This window comes from Lichenostomus cassidix, chromosome 2 (genome assembly GCF_008360975.1).
Source record: "Lichenostomus cassidix isolate B80296 chromosome 2, HeHo_3.0, whole genome shotgun sequence".
In the NCBI taxonomy this organism is placed as follows: Eukaryota; Metazoa; Chordata; class Aves; order Passeriformes; family Meliphagidae; genus Lichenostomus; species Lichenostomus cassidix.
The window spans coordinates 29,277,310-29,292,474 of NC_139482.1; the positions used below are offsets into that span (position 1 = coordinate 29,277,310).

At 38.1% G+C, this 15,165-nt stretch overlaps 1 protein-coding gene across 1 annotated transcript; it reads right to left on the reverse strand.

The window, feature by feature from the left end:
• Positions 1 to 4,827: 4,827 nt before the first annotated feature.
• Positions 4,828 to 14,800, reverse strand: AGR3 (anterior gradient 3, protein disulphide isomerase family member). Its single transcript, XM_085053941.1, has 8 exons — positions 14,684 to 14,800; positions 12,738 to 12,870; positions 10,443 to 10,506; positions 9,131 to 9,183; positions 8,403 to 8,479; positions 8,101 to 8,164; positions 7,043 to 7,126; positions 4,828 to 6,280 (listed from the first exon to the last, which is right to left on the reverse strand). Exons 2-8 carry the CDS (start codon positions 12,841 to 12,843, stop codon positions 6,231 to 6,233), a joined length of 498 nt encoding a protein of 165 aa, XP_084910067.1. The 5' UTR covers positions 12,844 to 12,870; positions 14,684 to 14,800; the 3' UTR covers positions 4,828 to 6,230.
• Positions 14,801 to 15,165: the final 365 nt, after the last annotated feature.

Consider the following 15,165-nt stretch of genomic DNA (forward strand, 5'->3'; position numbering starts at 1 on the left):
AAGGAAGGAACCCTCAGTTCCTTGACCTGCCACATGCTCTCTGCATGATCTTAACCTGCCTGTGTTTTAGTTTCTTCTGTATGAAAATACGGAAAGCTAAACATCCTCAGCTCCTGAAAATCACTTCAGGGTAAGTAGCCAAAGGAGCTGTCATTCTCTTTAATGCTGCTTCCATATCATGGGGCACCTTCAGGCAGCACACCTGCCTCTGGATGCAACTTCACCTAATGTATAAGGTGTTTGGTCCTTTGTGCTCCTATGAGAGATGCCCTATAGCTGAATTAGGGCTGTACAAGCTCAGCTCACCCTCTGTGCACTCAACACATTTGGTCAGGAAAGGCAGCCTGAAGGTACCCCCAGTGGTCATACTAGATGGTGTTAATAAACTGGATACTGTATAAGCACTTCAGATAGGGTCACATTTGCACTGTTGCCCTCTAGAAATAGCATATGAAATGATGCTTATTAATTTAAAATTCTCTGGGAGATATCCACAAAGCTGTTTCTTGGCTTTTATAAACAACAACCAAAAAACCACCAAAGGTTCCTTTCTCTTTAATGGAGTTTTTCCACATCTCATATCTTTAGCTCAAGAATGCAGGGCAGCCCATAATACATTTTCACTGGACTATGACTCCATGTGTATTAATTTGTTTGGTAGGTAAATAAGAAAGGGCGTTTTCCCAAGGAATGAAAGATTTAGTCTCCAGGTCCAGGGTAACTGCTGCTCTGAATCTTTGAATTCCCTTTTGGGAATTCATAATGGGGTTTACAAATTTTTGTCTTTCTATTTTTTTTTTGGTCAAGTTCAAGAGTATATGAATTAATAAGAACAAAGCTATTGAGGCCATGAGGGGATATTTTGTCAATTAGGGCAAGAATGCTCCTCAGTGGGAATGTATATATAAAAATATTTGATAAAAATAACATATACTGGTTGTGGAGTTGTCTTCCAAGTGAAGCAGTGCAGGTCTGGAAGATGTGAGCTCTTCCACTCTTATGCTCTGATACAAATGCTCAAGAGCTGTACAAAATCACAGCCCCACCTACTTGTAGGCTTGAAGCAAAAAAAAAAAAACAACCAAAAACCCTTCGCAGAGCAAGGCTGCTTTCAGCTCAATCCTGTGCAATAACTCACACTGCAGGGTGTAGCTTCTTCTCCAGGCAGTCACTGATCTCTTCCCTGTATGTGAGCATGAGCAATGGTGTTGGTGGTTTTTATACATCCATGAAGGTTGGCTGAGTGCTAAACAGCAGGGTGGGTTCCTGTGTGCCAGCCTTTTACAGGTTCCTGTGTGCCAGCCTTTCACAAACAATCACCTGGGGACATTGAGACAGGCTGTGCACAGGGGTAAGAAGTGATACCTCAGAAAGGTGACAGAAGATGCAGTAGATCTCTTTGAAGTACTTTTAGGCTCTTTTCTGAAACAACACCACAGTGTAAGCACCAGCACACTCCATGTGGAGTTGGCTTTTGAGTCTTATAAAGGAGAATTATTGTGCATGGTGTCTTTCTCTTTCTCACAGGTCATACTTAGACATGTACAAAGGGTGTCTTAATGAATGTCTGCTGGAGTTGGCATTATAGGGAAATTTCAAAATGCAGTTCTTGATATGGCAGTGTGAACTAAAAGATGATTCTGCTTATTTGGTTCTTTCCAATTACACAAAGATAGGGGAAGTTGATGGTTTTGTGTGTCTTCTCTGATTCTAAAGGGATCAGAAATGTCTGATACCTCCTAAGTGAAAACAGTCTGCTGAAATAGATCCACTTTCAGTGACTAGGGCATCAGTTACTTTGCAACACACAGCAGCAACTGAAGATGGCAATTGATGAATAACATGAGCACCTTGAGCAGCAAGGAAAATAAATGAGTAGATAGACTGCAAATTCTGTAGTTTTTATGGTGGGAAAGTAAATATTCCTCCCCTTCTATTTGGTGGGTTTGGACTTTTTAATTGCCATGGAGACTATTTATTTCCACTGACTTGTACTGTAGATCTGTACATCCGTTTGAACAAAGGAACAAACAAAAGGAAGCAGATCAGTGACTCGGCTGATTCTATGGGGGACACCTCAGCATTTGGAAATTTCTCTGTGTCAGCCTTTGGTAAGAACACATGTAGTACATGAAACAAGCCAAATTATATCAGTCTTACTCTGCAAGATCAAGTTACTTTTGCATTTTAAGTGCTGAGGTGTCCCACAGTCTCTCACCTCCACAGTACACAAAGGTATGGTGCCTTTTCTTTTGTTCTGGTCAAGTGCAAATATTTGCACATGGGAAAATGTTTTAGCTCCACAGACCAATAGCTCAGCCATCTGCCTGGAAAAGGCAACGCCTTTCTGCTCTGAGACGGATACACAGGGGAGGATCCTGTTCTGTCAGTTCTCAGATTGCCGAGCCTCACCTCACTGACGTTAAGTCCACGTTTGTTTGTCTACTCTTGGTCTGATTACACCAGATAAGTCCAGACAGTAAAGCAGACGGATATGTGAACAGGTGGCAGTAAAGTTTGCTTCCCAGAATGTGTTGTGTTCATACCAAAGGCAAAACTCAGAGAAATCTTTTTGTATAAAACATGGAATTCCACAGGTGACGCCGTGTTATGCCCATGTGAATATTAACATCTGCACATAGAGAATACAGGTTATGAATTCTATAAAAGCACACAGTCTACACAGGTAGGTTTTCTCACCTGTTGGTCCTTATACTGTGACTGGATTTATTCTGTGTAAAAGAACTTCTGCTCTCACATTCACATTTTCAGTCTCTTATTCTCATCCTTCATCTCTAACCTGGTTGATTTAGTTCCAGATAACTGAGGAACAAAAGGAATAGTTTCCCACTCTTTCTTAAGAAATTGGAAAGTATAGAGTGTAAATAAAATTCTGTCCACTAATATTGTGGATAAATTTCTGTGGCGTGCCAGCAAAAAAGAAGTGCATAAAAAAGGGATTAGTGTATCATGTAATTCATTTCAGAGGGAAAGAGGGGAAAGAATCATGTCGTATCTGTTATGGAACAGGGTACAGACTTATTATCTCAGAGCAATGAGACTTTAATCTGAGATCTGAGTTTCTGTTCAATCAGGAGAAATATCACCTGGCAAAACAGTCTTCAAAGACGACAAGGCAGAAATATAGTAGCAGCTCTAAAATTCAGAATGAATGTTGAACTAAGCTGTGAATAAAAAATGTGTGTGCATACAGGGTAGTTTTTACCTGGATGTCTAGCTCCACCAAAAGGACTGGATCTGAGTCTTTAAGAATCTCAGAGATTTAGTCCCATTTCTGAAGGCTATGGCTGGGAACAGATTTCAGCATGGTACTTATGGGGATTTGAGAAGGGAAAGAAGAGGGTGAAATCCCCTTTAGTGACTTTGCAAAGAGATTTCATCTGACACAGCATAACTCACTTGCCTCTGACATCTCTGGAAAGTGGCCACTCTCTGCTTGAGTGAGTGGTTTGTTAAAACTGTTACAAACTTCTGCAATAGCACATACAGTTCTTGATTATAGATGCAATCAGTATCAATAACACTTTTGGAAATGAATATGGATTTTCTTCAAATGTTAAAATAACATGCACTGCAGTGTAAATCTAAAGGCAAAACTTAATTTGAAAATTGAGTCAGTGATCATTTTATTGGTCTGAAAATTTGGTTATATATTTTATTTAATTCACATCATTTTTTCCTGTGTGCTGGCTCAATATCAAATTCCAAAAATACGCAGAACAGCAGTAGCCTTCTAGACTCAGGGCTTGAGTTACTTGTTTCTTCCACAATTCCAAGAAGTGGTAATTCTACCATTTATTTCCTTTTATAGCACTAAGGTGAGACAGACTACGGAGTTTAGCTTTCCTGAGACCAAGTAAACTCTGGACTGTGGTCCTGTATCACAGATCTTTTGGGAATCCAGCTTTGTGCATTCTTGACAGCCACCTCTTTGCTTATGAATGAATTCACCAAAGGAATAGAGAACTATAAACTGGATTTGAAGAGGGAGGGGGATAAAATGAGGCTCACTGGAGTTAAGTCTGGAAGTGGCATGCACATGTTGATGGGACAGTGTGCTTGTGAGGATCTTTGACCTGAGCTCTCAGTGGAGGTAGGGGATAGAGAGCCATGTGGCATCAAAGACACAAGGGATATTGGTGTTAGAAACCATGGAAGTGCCCAGGAATGGTCATGTAGGAATTAAAGCTTCTCCCCTCGAAAATATCCCAACTGAAGGATCAATATCCCAACTGCACAATACACACTGCATTGACAGCAAACAGAAAGAACTGGAAGCCACAGTGAAGCAGGAAAACTGGTGCAGGTTGTCATCATGGAAACATGTTGGGATTACTAGCACAACTGGAGTGCTGCAATGGATGGCTATAAACTCTCCAGAAGGGACAGGCAAGGAAGGGGAGGCAGTGGGGTAAACCTGTATGTTAGGGAGGGTTTTGATTGCCAAAAGCTTGATGATGGTGATGACAGGGTTGAGTGTTTCTGGGTAAGAGCTGGGGGAAAGGCCAACAAGGCAGATTTTTGTCCAACAAGGCAGATTTGTGACCAGAGAAGGGCAGTGAATCTGCTGAAGTGTCTGGAGCACAAGTTTCCTGAGGAGTGGCTGGGGGTACTGGGGTTGTTTAGCCCAGAGAAAAGGAAGATGAATGGCTGTCATGGCTACCCTGGGTCATCCCTGGCAGCTACCTTGCATCCTTTTATCCAGAATATCTCTGGCATGCTCAGAAGAGGGTATGACCACAGACTGGGAAATCTTGCCAAGTCTGGAATAGATAAAGACATAAATGAGTAGAGCTAAGCACAAAACAAAGGAATGAGATTTGCAGTTTATTTTTACTTCTAGCATTTCCTCCATATGTTAAAAACATCATACTGATTGTAAAGACAATACATTGCTAATGACTGATACAAAATTTTTTTCTTAGTGTACAGGTAATTTATCTCCACCCTTCGAATATATGCTTACATCCAAATTTTACATAATTATGAAGACATGGATATGTGCAACATAACTCACTCATCACATATTAATACTAGGTGTTGTGAATTAGCAAAGCTTTCCTGCAGAGATCCTTCCTTCATCTTTTATACGTGTACACATATAGGATCACAGCAAATGGCAGGTAGCACAAAAAAAGGGCGAAGTTGCTTTTCATGTAACATAACATACATGCTCCTATTGCAGGTGAATTGCTGAATATTTTGCTCTAATAAAAAAACACACTGCTGGGATAAACTATTTTAACTGACTTTAGCTTTTTACTCAAAACAGTGGTTTTGCATATAGTGATCCTGTGGAAGTTTTTTGAAGACTTTGTATGTCCACATTCCCTCAATAAGCTGCCACCTTCATGGTGGAGTGCTACAGAAGAGGAGGGAATGAGCTGGGATGAGCCTCCTATGACTCAAGTGCCATTTAAATGAAAAGGGCTAGGATAAGCCTCCTCATTTTTCCCATGCCAGACTTTACAAGAATCACTTAGCCTCAGGATTGGAGTTCTGAGTCTATCTCCTTCCATCTCTCTTGCTTCACTCTGTCTTGTAGCAAAACCTGCAGCTGCCCTTTGAGGAGTATCACCTCACTGAGACTGCATGCTCAGTCTTCTGTTTTCAGCTATCACAACAAAAGTTAAAGGATTATACAGAGGAAAGCTAAGCCCAGAACACTGTTGGGTTTTTGGTTTTATCTATATAAGCAGTTACAAAATTTATAGCATGAACTTTTCAGTCTGATTTGACAGCAAAATTTCCTTTCGTTATAGAGAAATAATTGTATTAAGCAGGAGTATACTAAAAATTAACAAACTCCTTTCTATAAAAGTTAAAATGGGGAGATAAGATGCAACTATTAACTTGTGCAATAAATTGCAAACAGAAATCAAAAAGATTTTTTATAACTCCTGTTCAGAAGTCATAGCTGACCTAACAGAAGTCATAGCTGGATTGCTAAAATACAACACAAATCTGCTGCACTTTAAATCATCGTTTTCAGTTATTTAGATAATTAATTTCAAAGTGTTGAATATATTTCTCTTCTTGTTTCCCAAATGGGTGTGATAGTCTTTCTATGTTTGTTCTCCAAGTTGTACGTATACATTTCTTATGAAATCTGATATACCAAATGTGTTTGGTAAAAATTCAATTTGCAAGTAGAGACAGAGAGGTGCAGCTTCACCTCGTAGAGGTTATGGTCATTTCACTGTTGCTGGTTACAGTTCTGTCTGAATGAGGCGTAGTGCTTTCTTCATGTTCTCTATTACTGAAGGAAAAATAAGTAAGAACTGTGAAAATGTATTAAAAGATACATTTGTACAATTAAAAAAAGCCACCTAGTTTGATTTAATAAATTTTTCACATGGAAATTGATTTATAGTCACACACTTTATTTTAGAGATTTCTATTTTGAAAATTCTATCACTGATACTAAAACAGAAAGTAAAAAAAATTCATTAATCAAAATGTTTAACTTAAAGGGATTTGACAAGACTCATTTCAACTCCCTCACTTCTTAACAGCAAGCCTGGTAATCAGATGTGATGTGTGTATTTGTGGTGAGATACTGCACTGGTGTCAAATAGATGGCATGGAGTAAGAACTGGCTCAACCTGAAAAATCACATTCCTCTCTGAAATATGGGTGTTAGGGGTACGGACATAACCACCAGCATTTCTTTACTGATTCCCTCCCAGCACAGGCTATTTACATAGTACCTTGGATACTTTTAAGCATAGTGACTTTCACCATTCTCCAGAAAACTGCTCAGTTCTTGATCCTGAAGGTTCTCACCCATGATTGTTCAATTTTTCTTACTTGAGTAGTCCCAGTAAATTCAATGGGACAATGGGCGTGATTGTTTTGCTAGAACAGGTTAGACCATTGTAATTTATTGCAAATGCTCCCACACAGTATTTATTCTTTACTTTGAGATCCTCATGGATTCTCAGGCACAAATGATTGGGATGGGGGGTATCTGGCTGCTTACAGTGTGAAATGCAAAGTAACAGAGCAAAGAGGCACTTACAGAACATCATGTCCTGTGGCTCGTAAGTGTAAAGCCGGTTGGAGTATCTTCCTGTGATATCAGCTCTTACTGTGAGCGATGGGTCTGAAAAAGGATTTGTATTAAACACTGCCTTCCATTCCCACAAGCGCTGAGGGTGATGGTGTGGCACTGCTTTGGCAGCCCTGTTTCTGATTTCATCAATGCAGCAATTATGAGTTCGTTACGCTCTGTTCCAACCAGCTGCTCTTTACTGGGAGAAAACCCAAACAAAAGCTAATGCTCCTTTTTATATTACACACCTATTTTTAAGTGTTAGGTTACACATGCATTTCATTCATATTTAAAAGAAAATAACCTGTTTTACAAGTTCTGGGTTTACATCAGAAGAGGTTAATTTGACTGGATGCACACACAGTGAGAGTCATGCCTATATACAGAGATAGACAGCATGACATACCTAGAGCCTTCAGAAAGAAAATCTTCTGATTCCAATGTTCCCAGAATGGGCACAAGTTGTTGTGGACATCTCTCAGTAGCCCTTCCAAGCTTTTTGTAAATTTACAGATTGCTGTAATGACACTGCTCTGTGTCTGAGTGTGGGCTTAACTTTGAATGCCATCACAGAGCCAGGCTCCCTGTCCAGCCAGTGAAAAGGAACAGACACTCTGGGGCATAATTAATTTGATCCATTCCAGAAGTCAGCTTTACAAGGGGGTGAATCGTTCCTTAGATGCCACTGACCATTTATTTATTCCATGGTGATGTCCACATTATAGACATCTGCATTCAGTGAAGTATTCCTCTTTTTTCAGTAAACTTTGTCTTGTAACAGCACTAGCAAGAAGCACGGAGAGCAAAAGATGATATGCTAACAGATTTTTAAGCATCTTGCCCCCAAGCCCAAATTAGTACCCCTGGGACACTTCTGTAATGTGAGGAAGTTTGCAAGAGCCAAAGTATGCAACAGAGGCAGAGATATTTTCTTTTGGCAAAATGAATCATTTTGACGATCCAAAGGAGTGCACTGGTATAATTCAAATATCACAACTTATAAGATGCATAAACATTGTACATACCTACAAACATGATTCGAGGCACGTATTGTCCATCAGGTGACAAGTTTTTATCTGTAGTTTCATGCTGGTGTAAAAAGTTAGATGTAGTTGTTAAAATATTTCTGTAAATTTAGCTGAAGTAGTACCACCTGTGAATAACCTTGTACCAGAAGACAAAACCAAATAGGTACTACGTGTGTGTGAATACACATGCACAAATACTTCTACTCACATAACTAAGATGTCAGATATATTAGCTAAAATGGCATGAACAAGCAAGACAGAGAAAGCACAGACCATAAATAGCCCCAAACCCTTCATACCATGAGATTCAGCATAATGAAGTTATTTTGGGCCATTTCCTGTATTTCTTCATTTTCTGCGAAAGCTTTCTTCAGTGCTAGAAAAGACAGGATCACTTTGAAATCCTTCTCAAGCTCTGTCTTTCTGTCTGTGTTTAGGCACCCAAAACATCAGCTAGAGAGTGGCCACATTGTTCCTATCTCTTCTGTTCACATTCCTGAGGAGACACTTAAGGGCTCTATCACTGCTTTTGAGGTTTTTTTGGCCAATGCAGTACAACCTCTGGCTACGAAAGTGGAAGCTCTCCTCTGTTATTTCTGAAGCCTGTTGTATCAATGGATACCATGTCTTGGCTTGACAAAAGTGCATTATGCTCAGAAAATTCTTGTTAGATCAATTTCAGCAGCCCTATCCTTGCCTCCTTCTTTAGTTACCAGTTCAGGAGAGCTAAACAATATTAAATCTGTTCAATGAGTCAGTAGCAAATCTGTGCCTCTTAATTTAAACTGATGAGTGCTGCATTTGGGATAGCAGCACAGCAGCACAGAGAATTTTTCACGTTCTTTATTGAGCAGTTTCATAGTGGAGTTTTTGTAAATAATGGTAATAAATTCTTCACTTTTCAGATACATTTTCATTTGCCTGTTTCTCTGAATAATTTTCACCAAGTGCAAGGTAAATATATAGATCGGTTCAGTTTCTTATAGAAATATTCACAATATTTTAACACACAAAAAATCAAAATTACCTTGGCAGTACTGACAGTCTTCCAAATGATGAATTACCATCAGTGGCTTGTTACTTTATTAATAATAATAAAACATGTAGTTAGATCATTTGGCATGTATTCAAATGGGTGATTTTACTAGCAGACTGAAAAAGGAAAATTGCATTTAATCTTATGTCAACCCATAAAAAAGCCATATAGACACTCTGTAAATTATTACAGAAATTTTTGAGCAAGGGAAAAGAGCGTAAACACTTCATAAAAGAAAGAAATAGAGAAACAGAGTTTCTACATCTAAGTAGGCTGTCTGTAGTAAGAAGAAACAACAGATCCACCATAATTTCATTCCCAGGTAGTAAATAATCAGACTAAAGAGGTATTTATTGCTGCTTAGGTATGAATTTCTCCAGGATTAAGAAAATAATCTATGTGAATTGGAGTAAAATAGATTTTATGAGACTAAGTTTATCATCAAATACTTCCTATGAAACTTTCTTTTGTTTTAAGCTTTCTTGAACAGGTATATATATTATTTATCTTCTGTAAATAGTTTCGTAAAGTATTAAAATTTTATATTTTGGATGTCAAAACATAAACAGATTCTGTTTGTTTGCTCCTGGTTTTTTTAAACTATATTTACTGTTCGGAACATTGGTTACCAACACTCAGTCTGCTTTCACTCTCAGGAGTTGTTAATTTCTAACCATTTTCACACAGTGTACATGAAATTAATTGCCTTTTATTTTAAAAACAATTTGCCTTCAATTTCGCAATACCTCATGTTACACTATTGTGATCTACAATGAACTGTGAAAGATATTTAAATAAGTATTGTTATGAATTCTCAAATATATTTGCAGCTGAGTTCCAGAGCAGACTGAGATTGGAACTTCCATTTCTACCAAGACAATCAGAAACTGTGAATATATCGTGAACAAATTCCAACTAATAAGGTGTTGGGAGAAATATCAGAGGCAGCAGATCATAATGCAAGAGCAAGTGTAACAGATTTCAAGGAAATAATCAGAAGTATGTGATATTAAAACACAATAGTTGTCATTTTAAAAATTATGGTATGTATTTATGATTGATAATTCAAATGACAACACCGCTTTTGTGGCAAGGAAATGACAATGTTACGTTATTGGCCCATGATGTTACTTCAGAGTCATAAGAGCCCTACAAGGGTTTTATTTATAGACACAGTCTGTTTTATTTAACTGGGTGGTCTGCAGATCAGCTCTTGTGGTGTTTCTTTGTTCTGTCTTATTGTAGTATATTCCAGCACAATGGAATAACAACTTTGTAGTCATACTACTTTTTAAACTCTTACCTTTTCTTTGCTTGATAAAGCCCTTCTTCATAAGTTTGTACCCAGGTAATTTCATCTCCCCACCCTAGAAATAAAACAAAAGGATTAGCTGGTGGCCAGGAAAGTTACTCATAACAAATTCCTTTTTTTTTTTTTAATGTGTGTCGACTGTTGTAAGCAAATAAGATTTGGGATTTTTAGTCAAAGGTTCTCTAACACTGTGGATATGCCAATTTTACATCTCCTGATAGATACACTGAAAGGTTAAAAAACCTCAACCAAACAACCAAACACCCCCAAGAACCTCAGTTGGTTGTGTATCCAGTCCAAGTCCTTTGAGAAACTTGTTAGATATCTTTTTAAATGCTCAGAGGTCCCTAAATCAGCACCCAAGTCCTTTTTATGTTCATATTGTCTGCTCAGCATTTCATGCAGACCCTGGGACTTAAAGAGAAGCTGGCATACAACAGAGAGAAAAACAAAATATGATGGCTCAAATAAGATCAACTTTAATATGAATGTCATTAGAACAGCCTTGGGATATACACTTAACTCCAAAGTAACTTCAATCCCTGGAGTTGTTCTTTATTTAATTAAATAATTCAATAAAAGAATGGCTGTTAAACAAAAATCTCCACCGAAACAAAATCCTAATGAGCATCAGCTTCACAGCTCATCCATAGCTGGGGATACACAGATCTCAAAAAGCAAATTGTCCAGTTGGTTTTATGCCTTCAGCTCCCAAGGATGCCAGACCCAGAATAGTAGATTCCTACACCCTTGCCAGAGTGGTTCCATTCATGACAGCTCTCATGGAAATAGTAGAACAATTTCTGGATCTGGACCAGGTTAAAGCTCTGTTTCTTCTGTGCTGTCTGGAGAGTGCTTGGGCCAGCCCAGATTTGTTAGATTTCTCACAGGACAATTGCTGGTGATGCTTCTAGATCATCTCTTCTTTCAGCAGACAGGTCTGTCTGGCTGATGGTGGCAGTGACTCTGGCATGCTAACAGTGCCTTCCCAGCCCTGGCTGCTGTCAGCTCCTGGTGCAGTAATTGCCCAGACCAGTCAGCAAGGGGCATTTGCAGCACGTTTAAGTATTCCCCTCTAATCTGTGAAAATTACTAGTAAAGTGCTCAAGCCATCCCAATAGGCCTGAAATCAGAGTTAGAAAAGATGTATCTGTTTTCCGTGACTGCTTTATAGTTTGGTTGTTTTGTTTTTGTTTTTTTTTTCCCAAAACTGACAGAATGTAAAAGATTTTGTTTTCTTCTTTTGTGCATTTAGACTTACTGGGAAAAATAAATCCTGATCTAGGCAAGCAAGGCTGTACATACTGGATTGATTATAACATTTCCCCAGGGATACTGCTTACAAAAAGTGTTTTGAAATTTCTCTTAGGCTAGTCCAGGTGTTGCATGATTTTGTCAAGTGGTCTCTGTGCATTTAGGCTCAGATGGAACCTCTGAGACATTTGCAACTTTGCCAGGATAGGGAAACCTCAGAGGTGAGCTCTGGAATCTGCAGGCTTTTCACAGCCTGCAGAAGAGGTCAGGAAGGGAGATGGAGATTTTTTTTTTTTTAGTGGATAGTCCCAAAAGGAGAAGAAAGATGGAGAAGGGAGAAAGAGCTTGCTAAACTATTTTTCTGCTTGTATTTCTAAGGAACGATCAGACATAAATAAATTAAAACAGTGTCTTTATTTAATATCCAGGTGGAAAATTATGCACCACAAGGAAGTGAATTACTCACAGTCATGCTTTGCAGTGGATATCTGATGAAAAGCAAAAAAAAAGTCATGCAGAAAACCCCACCAGTGATTAAAATTTTTGTTCTGTGTACAAAAAAGGGTCTGTAGAAAATTTGTTCCATAGCAACTGAAGTTAGGTTACAATAATAAAATATCTTTCAAACAGTCTATGAAAGAATAGTTTTTCTTTCACAGTCCTACATGTACATCTTGATTTGAGAAACTCAGTTTAGTAAATTTGTTTCTACTAGATGACTGTGAGTTATATAAAATTATGCAGGTTATATGAGGCCCTCAGTCATATCCTTAAGAATAAACTGATGGAGTGAAATGACATGAAATAAGAACTTGTATTACTTAGAGTGTCACTTAACACTAAAGTGGTAAGTGACCCTTTGCTGTTCCTCAGTTAGTATATATGTGCATTCTATGTATGTTTCATACATACATAAATATATATATGTGTGTGTGTGTATACACATTCTGTAAATATACATTCAAAATAAAAACATTTGCTGGTCTATATGGTGGGGTAGAGGAGGTAATACATTCAGTAAATATACAATACCTCTTGACAGTGTCTGAGGTCCTCGTTTTTCCTTTTTAATTGCCATTGCAAGGTTGGAAGTGACTGCAATTAGCAGGAGGGACAAGGCCAGTGTGGAATGGAGCATTATTTCCCTTCCAATGCAACAAGAAAACTGGAAAACAAAGAAACAGCTTTAGTCACACAGATTTGTCACCTGGTGCAGGGTAGATCAATATGTTAATGGCATCCTAAGAATCTATACTTCAGAGAAAGTTTTGGTTATTTCTACAAATGCTTGCCTTTGTGAGGAAAATGCAAATTGGAGGTGCTTAATTTCACTGTGCAATGCTACTCTCATATGACAAAATTAGGCTACAAGGGACAGTTCCCATGTGATTCTTACAAACTAATACAATGTTGTAATACTGGATCACAACAATTTCAAGACAGTGCTCCAGGTTTTTTAATTTCAGTGAAACGTAACAGCATGAGATTTTTCTTTTTATGTTAGAACCTTTTTGTCAAAAGATGTCTCATGATATCCTTTTTAATAAAGTAGGAAGATTGGCAGGTATTTGCCCCCAAGTATTATACATTTTTAAACTGTCAAATCCATCCAAAATGCTGAAATTGCTGTAATTTTTTAAGTCTCCACTCCGGGTGCCAGGATGTTAAAGATAGTGAGATAAATTTCAAAGACATTTTCAGCTTTTTTTCATGATGAAAACTTGAAAAATTTCCCCATTCTTCATTGCATCTTTTACACTGAATTTCAGCTCAGCTCCTTCTGAATAAAACAATTCATCTGTGCTTCTGGCTGTTTCAGTATTCTATTCCTGACAAAGATCATTATAAGAAATTCAGTAACTTCTGACCTTGATAAAAATCAGAGAACAAAAGCAAGAGTTGAGAAGAAGCATTACAAAGACAAGTTGTTTTTAATTGATTAGTTTACTTTCTGCTAATGCAATCACCTTTAAGCATTAAAGCTCTGATATTGAGGTGGATACCAGATGATTTCAACTGAGTTAAAAAATGTAATGCATGTAGTTAAAAAATGTTATGACTGAGGCCAGGATGCCGCTCAGTCATCTCTCTGGAGATTCTACTTTTCAGAGGCTGAGCTTTAGGAGCTACAAGGGTGACTCACTAAGAAATAGCTTTGATTTAAATAAAAAATCCAAGCCAAACCAAATGAAAAATAACAACAACAACAACAAACCAGCCCCCCTCCCCCCCCCCTCCCCAATAAATCCCAGAAGACATTTGTGCTTGTCTTGATAAAGAAAATCTCTAACTTGAATATAAAAGTGATATCCAGTATGGAATTACAACCCTGGGCACAGGTAGAAGAAAAGGCTTCATGCTTTTTAGGACCAAGAGGCATGAAAAGTACTGTTTTATTGAATCTCTTAACAGAATCTCTTAACATTACAGAATCACTTTTAGCAGTTAAATTTCTCGTTAACAAATTAAGACTCCACTTTCAATAACTGGCAATCTCAAAAGAGAAATGCATTCTATTCAGGTGGTTGGAGAAAAAATTGTACATTAAAATATGCAAAAGTTAGGAAAAAAATAGAATTGTCATTTTGCAGTAAGAAGTTTTTCTTTCATGATGTATTCATAAAAAAATCAAAGTGTTAATCTCTTCAAATCACAGGTATAATAATCTGAAGCTTAATAATTGATCATCAGACTATTGAAAATCAAGAGGGCTTTGGAACTGCCACTGGAAGCAGTTTAAATTTAATATTCTGTATTTTTGATGCTACATGATCCAATGTTATTTAGTTGATTCAGAGAAAAAAGGACAGCCAGTACCACATAGATTGCCTTCAATTCCCTGCCAGAACAAACATTTGCTAGCTAATCTCTGTGCATCTATCATTTGTCTTTTTGTATAACTAGGCTTGTAACGTATTTGTGAATCAAATCTCATTGCTGTACTAAAGGAGAATTAAGAATAAGAAATATTTGCTCACCAGCAGCGACCAATTGTCCTGACTGAAGGTCCTTTTCCTGGAACTGGTTAGTTAAAAATCAGTGATTTAAGCACAGAACACCTGAGCTGCCCAGGTCTCTGTGTAGCAACAACAGCACATTCACCTGGGAAAAAATGAGAGGAACATTTGAGCTGAAAACCAAATTAATGTGTTTCCACCCTCCCCCTTCCTTTTCTGCCATGCCTCCAAACTTCACTCTTTTGAGTTCCCATGCTTATACACTGAATCCTTGCATTTCTCTTCATCTTGGCTTGTATCAGGTGTCTTGTACTAGGATTGGAGATAAATAGTGGCTTATGTGTGTCTGCTACTTCCCCCTCAAACAGTTTGAGTCTGGCTTACATCCAGTGAAAAAAGAAACCACCAATGAAAGCTGGAACTGTAGGTGCTTTTGTTCCCAGAGAATGGCACAGTTCACTGGTGCCTGAAGATAGGTATGAACCTAATAGGAAGACACAAGA